We start from the raw sequence: 8,045 nt of genomic DNA, 5'->3' as shown, positions 1-8,045 counted from the left end.
GAGGAGCAGTCGGGGCGGAGTTTAGCAGATTACACTGAGTGTGACACACGATAACCAGTGTGTGTGTGTGTGTGTGTGTGTGTGTGTGTGTGTTGCCGTTGAGATTATTATGAGATGAATCCAACCCAAAATATCACTGGTTGTGTTGAGCGGATGGCACTGACACACGGGCGGTGCTGATGACTGGCGCAGTTTCACGAGTTGGCACACATGACGGTGTTTTCCGGTTGTTACGCATATTAGAAGACTAAAATGAACAGCGATTGTCCTAATTAAAAAAAAAGCTAATAGTCTTTTTTTTTTTTCAAACCAGCCATTTTGCATGAAATGGTAGGGTAAACTCAGGTGTTAATGATTATACTAATATGGTTCTGTTTCATTTAGGTCAAACAGAATCAGGGTACTGGTATTGTGCTATTGCCTACTGGACAGGCCATACTACACTAAATGGAACAAGACCTTAATTAGTAAATTTGGTAACACCTGTTTACCCTGCTATTTTATTTTATCAGTATGAATGCCTGAAAAAGGTCTATTAGATGTAATAACAGCTTCAGTTTAACGTGAATTCATATAATCTATCACTCCAGTTAAGCAGAGACCTATTCTAAAACCAAATTATTCCACAAAATAATTCAAAAAATTTAATTAATCTTTTTCGTTTTGGATTATTGAGAAACCTTTGTATTAAAAATGCATAAACATGCATTTCTACCATAATTTTATTGTATAGTTTACCCTATTTTATGGCCTGACCTTGTGAGACCAAGACCGCAATTATCATAACAGGTGAGTCCCTGTCTTTTTTTTTTTATGGCTCCTGTTTATTAGCATATTAGAAGATAAATCTTATTTCTCAACACCAGAGTTTGCAAACTTAAGGTGCAGCAGTGGTGGAAGAACTATTTATATTTTAGTAAAAGTAGCAAGAACACACTGTGAAAACAATAAAATATTCAAAACCTCAAGTAAAATTATGTAAGTAAATGAACATGTCCAAAGTAGAAGTGCTCATTCTGCAGAAAAATGGCCCCTATCAGTGTCTTAATAATATATATGATGTGTTTGGATTACTATTACTACTGCATCGATGTTTATGTTGCATTTTACAGTTGTTTACAGTCGCACCAATTTTAACTACTTTATATACTACTGGATAGTTTAATCTATAGCAATGCATCATTTTCTATGAGATTATCATGTTTGTTGCACTGCTGTCCTGTCAGAACCATATCTCTAAAAAGTCAAGTTTCATGAGCTCAGACAACAGCTGGTTACAGCTTTATGAAAATGCATTTTACAGCTGACCTGGCTGAAGTTTTTTTTTTTTTTTTTTTTTGAGGAGTAGGATAATATTCTCAATCCATAAAGGAACACCTACTCCTTCAGTTTGTCAGAAAAATTACAATTCCAAATCACTAAATCTGGAGATACATGGTTTTCAGTGGACATGAAAGGAATGAGAAATTGTAATCTGAAAAAACGTCCCCTATTTGCCTCTGAAATGTTGAAATATAAAGCTGCATAAAATGGAAATACTAGAATCAAGTATAAATACCTTAGATTTGCACTTGACAAGATGGTTCTTAGATTTCACCACTGACGCACAGTAAAAGTCATGTAAATGCGGGCATTTTTGCAGTGTACTGTTTTAAGACCACCTTAACAAAACGCATACCTATCTTTTAACTAGTTTTTGTGACAGGACCCAAATCAAACATTTTCTTGCATGAAATAAACACACATCTTAAACATTCACTGAATTAAAAACTTCAATTTGTGTAAGTTTAATGTCCACACCTGTGTCAAAATTATGTTTGACCCACTGCTGGATAACATGCCTGGTTATGAAAACACTGACCTTTGACCCATGACTCCCATGACAGGGTGAAGTTGTAAATCAAGCTGCAGTGTGTGTGTTGACGTCCCCACACAACAGGACATGAACCTCACTTGATAACAAATCTGGCATTAGGAGACCCTGTAATCTCTTAGGCTCCAAAAAACAGATAGAGGTCATATTGGACTATTTCTGGCTATTTCCGTTTTTCCCAGTATGACTAGGCCTGTACACTGGAAGCTCGCTCTAAAAAAAAATAAAGAGGTGTAAAGTTGTTATTGTTCCACAGCCAGTAGGACATAGGACAGAGGACATAGGACAGAAGGATGTCATCTGGTGGCACATAGTTTTATATTCTTTTGCAGAACATTTTTAGTCAAAAATGTTTAATTGTAAATTTTAAGAAAAAGGATTTTTTAGGATGCTTAAATTCCCCAACTTCAAATTAAGAAGATAAAGGCCAAAAAGAAACATTCACCATTTACACGGACAATCAGTGAGCTGTCTCACTGAAGCCCTGTCTGTTGTCAATTTCTACTGAAATGCCTTAGCAGCATGTGTGGCGAGATGGGCAGTTAACTATTGGATTGAACATGTGCTGCTGGGTACTCGGCTTTAATAAAACGTATGAAACCCTGCATTTGGGATGAAACAAAATAAGATACACAAGTAAGTAAATAGACTTTGGACACAAAGATGGATCACAGTGATCCATCAGCGCAAAAATGTAACAAATAAATCCATAAAAATTCTTCAGTCCTTTATACAGTTCTTTATCCAGTCATCCAGCTGAGAGATGTGCTCTTAAATTTTTAGAAAACTGAGTCTGAAGGGTTCATAATCAAGTTTTCCGCCTCACAATGAGTCTGTTTTGTGCAATCCCAGCAGATAACGGCATCTATTACTCAGAAAAAGTCCGAAGCTTTCCGTCTCTTGGGAAGTTGCAGCAGATTGTCTGTAAGTGATGTAAGGTCCTGAGAGCCCGGTGTCTTGGCTTTGTTTGGCGTTGGTGTTCCTGAGGGAGTGGACGGGCCACCAAAGGGAGTCTTGCAGCCAGTGGCTCTGTGTGAGGGCGATGGGGTGTAACTAGCTCGTAGTGCTTTGTCCGTGTATTTGCTAGATGTCCGATTTACGAGCCTCTGCAGTGCCGGGGTGAGGGCCGGACTCAGTCCTTTAGGTGTAAGACTGCAACACATAGATGAATGTGATCAGTTAGTTTATAATGGTGGGAAATCCTTCAAAACTGGACTTAAACAATTAAAACAGATCTTTTGAACTGGATTATCTGATGTGGAGGAATATGAGGTACGTTGCCGTCATAAAACCCTTTTCAAATATTGCTCTCTGCAAACCAACCAGACATCATAGGAGGAATCAGTAATTTTACTTTGCAGAACATGGGAGATGCTGGTCTATCACATACCTTTATACCGATATTAATTTTTTAATCTTAAGTAGATCTTTTTAAGTGGCTAAAATACTTTTTGCAACTGACTCTGTCTACAGCAGCACACTGCTTAGTGCTGATGCCCCTCTCTGCTTCTCCAAACTGGGGGCAAGCTGACCAGCATCTACTGCAGGTAATAAGTACCTCATACAATCCCACTTCAAATAATCCAAACTATCCCTTTAAACTCAACTTTCTCTTTTAAAGACAGGAGTTAAGAGATGCAGTGAGCTGTTGTTACTTGTAGAGGCAGATAAAATAAAGAGTCTTTACCTTGCAAGGTTCTCTGTGACCTTTCGCAGCGCCTCCTGTTTCTTCGCACGGTTTTTAGCGGCAGCTTCATTGGCCATTTTTAAACCCAGCCTCTCTCGTCTGCCTGGTTCTGGAATCTTTTGCAAACAACATATATTAAATTTCAGAATACAATAAATAAAGAACAATAAATGGAACAATAAGTCCAAACTTCTCAATTTAAACAAATTGTCAAAGTTATTTATTTGAAACATTAAAAGCAATCAGGTGGTTTTACAACAATATAATAGATAGAGAAATGTAAATTCTTGGAGAAACTTGCATAAACTGAAAAGCTGAATACGTCTCATTTGATGTTTGCTATTCAAAGTGTGTAGTCTGTATCCAATGCAAACTGTAGCTACTGAGAGGGTTAATGTTTTGGCATAGAGCTGATTAGACTGGTTCTAGCAAACCGAATTTCATGAAAACCCAGTCACAACAAAGGGAGTGACAGTTGATTCTGTAGTCAAGTCTCTCTCTCATTTGTTTAGTCATGCACCTTGAATGCTCCAATATGCTGGGCACACAGATGCATAGCGAAGAAGCTAACAAAACAAAGATTTATTCATCTTGTTTGTGCCTAAGTTTAGTGGATCATAACATATCAGGTATGGAATTAATGTGGAGATGGTACAAAACTTTTCCAGGGTGTCAGACAAAGACAAAAATGTGGCCTCCAGACTAGGTAAGCCTTGTTTTTAGACAAGCAGTTGTTGATAACTTGCGGCCCATACCAGCTGTTTGTATAAAACAGAGCAGTCACTGAAATATGTCTTTCAAAAACTGTTAATCACTGCACCCACAAGAGGTCCTTGAAGATGAAAATAAACGTACGCCTGGCAGAGATATTATTTCAGCTACCACTGAGGGTTCAGTACCTTAAAGGATGGACCGTGATTTCTCTCAACATACGGGGTGTCTGATCCATCCAGACGAAATGGAGTGCTCTCAATCTCACCCCAGGTCATCAGAGGTGACTCTGCTACACCTGAGGGAATAGAAAACAGCCTTCAGTAATCCTTTGTTTTTTTTTTTTGTAATGCAACATTTAGTTTCATGGATCTCAGAACTGTAACTATGAACCTACACATCACTTACCAGGCGCAGGGGAAGGCATTGTTTCAAAACCATATCCATTAACTGTTGGGGATTCATGTGGGATGAGCTCTTTCCCATCAGGGCCGACTTTACCCTGTTTGAACTGGACAGAAAATACAATATTCATTAATGAACAGTCTTCTTCAACTCAAAATATTTTTTCTTCTGGTTTTCATATACCATATTCCTAAAATTTACCTGTGCGTTGAGGGCCGCAGCCTGCTGAATCTGGCTTTTGTTGAGAGCTTTGCTGAAGGGGTCTCCAGAAAACCGAGTATTCTTGTGAACAACCTCCCGTGGCTTCTTAAATAAAGCATCGTCGTCTTTAACACCTGATTTTAATAAAATAAATAAATAAATTCACCTTTTCCCTTACAAATACATTTGATTAATTACATGCATGATGTTGATCAAAAGTTTAGTCTTCTTACCTTCTGGATAATACATCAAGGCATTTTTTGCTTTGTACTCCCACGTCTCAAGTCCAGCTTTGACACATTCAAGAGCTGCTTTTTCAACTGATGGTAAGGCGAGGTTGTCCTCATGACGCTGAAAAATATCAGAAGTATTCATAAATATTTTAAATGTGATCAATGGATGTCACAGTTTCTCCAATAACAGTCTGCGTACCACTGATCGACTGCGACTGCAAACAAAATCATGCAACCCTCAAAACTCAGCACACCTCAAATCAATCAAAGCATTTCATTCATTTGCTTTGAATTTAATAAAAGCTTTTAAAGGCTAAGTTATTTTCAACCAGGACCCTATTTTCCATGTTTTTAGTGACAAATGGAGAAACAAAATGGACTACAGTGTAATCTTCATGGGAACCATCAAAATATGCTAATATACAAGTGCTTGTTTTTGCCGGCTTTTGTGGCTGCTGGCTGCAAAGCTTATTTAATACTGGACTAATTTCAAAAACTGTTGTCCTCATTAGTCACTTAGATACAAAAACACAGGAAAATAGGGTCCGTGTTGAAAAACACCAAACGTATCCTTTAACTATGTACATTTATATACCTGTTTGAATTCAGCCTCGGCCTCGTATAACCACGAATGCTTCAGCTTCTCCTTGTCTTTTGCCAGATCCATTATGTGCTCAAATGATGCATTATCCTCACTGGTATTTTTAGCAAGGAAACGATCCAGACAGGGCAGCTCTTTCTCTTCCTTGTCAGCATCCTTGCTCTCTATGGATATAATAATTGATACAAACAGGGTTAAATAACTGTTGACTACATTTGGAAGCCCATTTGTTAGATAATTACTGCCAAACACAATTTAGATAAGTTTTACAGTGGAACACAGATCTGAGAGTTCATATAACCACACAATTGAAGGCCAGAATATTACAATGTCTTTTCTTTATCTTAAAAAAACATTAGATTCTTACCCCCATCTAAAGGTTTACTGGCATGCGTGGATGAGGGAGACGCTGAGCGGCCCACTGGTGTCTCAAAACTAGCCGGTGTCACATCTTACATACAGAGAGAAGGAAGAAAAAATAAATGAATGTAAAGCAAATTCAGACTAAATACCTGGTTACTTTAGTTTGTATCTCTCAAGGTATATTTTTTCATCATTGGCATGCAGAAGCAAAACAAACATGGGCGGTCTACAATTCTGTAAGAACAGTATAATAACATGAAACTACTGTGTTCATTTTGACTCCTCCGTTTACTCACATGGTGCAGAAGACCGCGGCGTAGATTTTGTTAAAGAAGATCCATATCTTATGGATATCTCTCTCATTCTCTCTAGGTCACCATTTTCTTCTGCATCAAGATAGTCCTTCTGTGCCTGCAATTTAGTCACATCTGGGAAGAAGTCCCTCTGGATGATCTTCTCTAAACTCTGTTAGAAGGAGACAGGTAGGTACATCTTCATTTAGTATCATAAATGACAAACAACAGCAGCAAATCCTTTAGAAGTGAAATGATTCTTCATTTATCCAAATTGCTGGCAACTAATTTTCTTTCTGTTGACTACACTTAATGAATAAATTGACTGATCACTGCAGCTCAAATCTATAACTATTGTAACCTTTTATTTTTCTGTCACTTAATTAATTGATTACCATAATCAAAAACTTAATAGTTTCAGCACTACAGGATGGTATCATGTGGTAGGGAAGGTTAGGAAGTTTTTGAACCCAACACTGTACCACAGTATCATTATATTATACAAAATTCCTAATATTATTAAATCATATTCTTACAATCGCCAACAATTCTTGATCATATCTATTCATACCATGATATAACTCCCTACACACTGAAAATGTGTCCCAGCCATTATCTTAGACAACTTAGTCCCTAAAAGAAACAGGAGGTGGGGTATCTCTAATTTGAAACGTCACGTTTTCACAAACTTAAGGGCACTGAAGAGTTCTGATATTAGTAAATTATTTACTCCCTAATTTAAAAAACAACACCAAACACCAAAAATAGTGTTTGTTACAGTAACCGTCTGTTAAAAAGTTGTTTTGCTAGCATTAACCGAGCTAACGTAACACAGCAGCACTGCTGAGTGACTACTGACAGCCCGTCGCTTGCTCATATCATAATCTATCATTTAAATACCTCGATGTACTCCTCTTCATCGAGGACCTTTCTCGTCAGCTTCCCCTTGTCATTCTGCTCGGGTTGTTGCAGGATAGCCACTGTTGAGACCGCCGCAGGAACGAGAGTCCCGGACAGCGATTTCCTCACGCTGGCGCTGCCCTCCATTGTGGACCTTGTTAGCCTCTCAGGCTAACGGCTAACGGTGCTCTTTCTACGACAAAACACCGACTGGATCGACACGGAATGTAGCTTTTATACTTGAGAAACACGCGTTAAGTATTTCATACATATAGTATATAGTTAGACATGTAAGACGGCTTGAACGTCACTAATTGTTACCAGTTGTCTTACTATTTACCGTAATTTCACAAGAGGCGTACACACAACGTAGTACGTACAGGCTGATTTGTTACGTCACCGGAAGTTTACGTTTTTTCCTTCAACTTTATTTACAGGATGTCATAAACCACGCAGTTCTCCAGTTTTTCGTTGTTACAGTTGAAAATATACCTCACAGAATAAAAATATTACAAAAATGCAATTAAATATCCAAGAAATGTAAAAATATAAACAAAAACGGGAAAGGAAAGAGTACATAAATGATTTGAATTTGATCATTTGAAATGTCTAAAATGATCTAAAAATTTATATATTTGAGTTTTGATATTTATTTGACATATTAATCAAGTTAATTGGCCCGTTTTCCAACTGAATAAGGACATAGTGAAATTTAAAGTAACCAATTTTACTGAAAAAGTAATTGGGGGAAAATATTCAATATACTATTTGATTCTTC

At 37.6% G+C, this 8,045-nt stretch overlaps 1 protein-coding gene across 1 annotated transcript; it reads right to left on the bottom strand.

Annotated features, from left to right (window-relative positions):
• Positions 1-2,172: 2,172 nt before the first annotated feature.
• ess2 (ess-2 spliceosome associated protein) lies at positions 2,173-7,662 on the bottom strand. Its single transcript, XM_084746229.1, has 10 exons — positions 7,268-7,662; positions 6,371-6,539; positions 6,079-6,162; positions 5,706-5,875; positions 5,111-5,228; positions 4,878-5,011; positions 4,680-4,782; positions 4,460-4,569; positions 3,561-3,676; positions 2,173-3,025 (listed from the first exon to the last, which is right to left on the bottom strand). Exons 1-10 carry the CDS (start codon positions 7,412-7,414, stop codon positions 2,746-2,748), a joined length of 1,431 nt encoding a protein of 476 aa, XP_084602355.1. The 5' UTR covers positions 7,415-7,662; the 3' UTR covers positions 2,173-2,745.
• Between the last annotated feature and the right edge of the window lie 383 nt (positions 7,663-8,045).

Source organism: Lutjanus erythropterus, chromosome 20 (genome assembly GCF_056507025.1).
Source record: "Lutjanus erythropterus isolate fLutEry1 chromosome 20, fLutEry1.hap2, whole genome shotgun sequence".
NCBI classification, from domain to species: domain Eukaryota; kingdom Metazoa; phylum Chordata; class Actinopteri; order Lutjaniformes; family Lutjanidae; genus Lutjanus; species Lutjanus erythropterus.
Note: the sequence above shows the minus strand (reverse complement) of the source record. Positions and strands in the feature narration are given on the sequence as shown.

What these genes read in the sequence shown, in the direction of transcription:
- ess2 (XM_084746229.1), bottom strand. Translation starts at nt 7,414, where the DNA reads ATGGAGGGCAGCGCCAGCGTGAGGAAATCGCTGTCCGGGACTCTCGTT. An exon ending in CAGTAAACCTTTAGATGGGG is followed by an intron (nt 5,876 to 6,078) that starts GTAAGAATCTAA and finishes TTATATCCATAG; the next exon opens with AGAGCAAGGATGCTGACAAG. An exon ending in ATCACGGTCCATCCTTTAAG is followed by an intron (nt 3,677 to 4,459) that starts GTACTGAACCCT and finishes TGTTTGCAAAAG; the next exon opens with ATTCCAGAACCAGGCAGACG.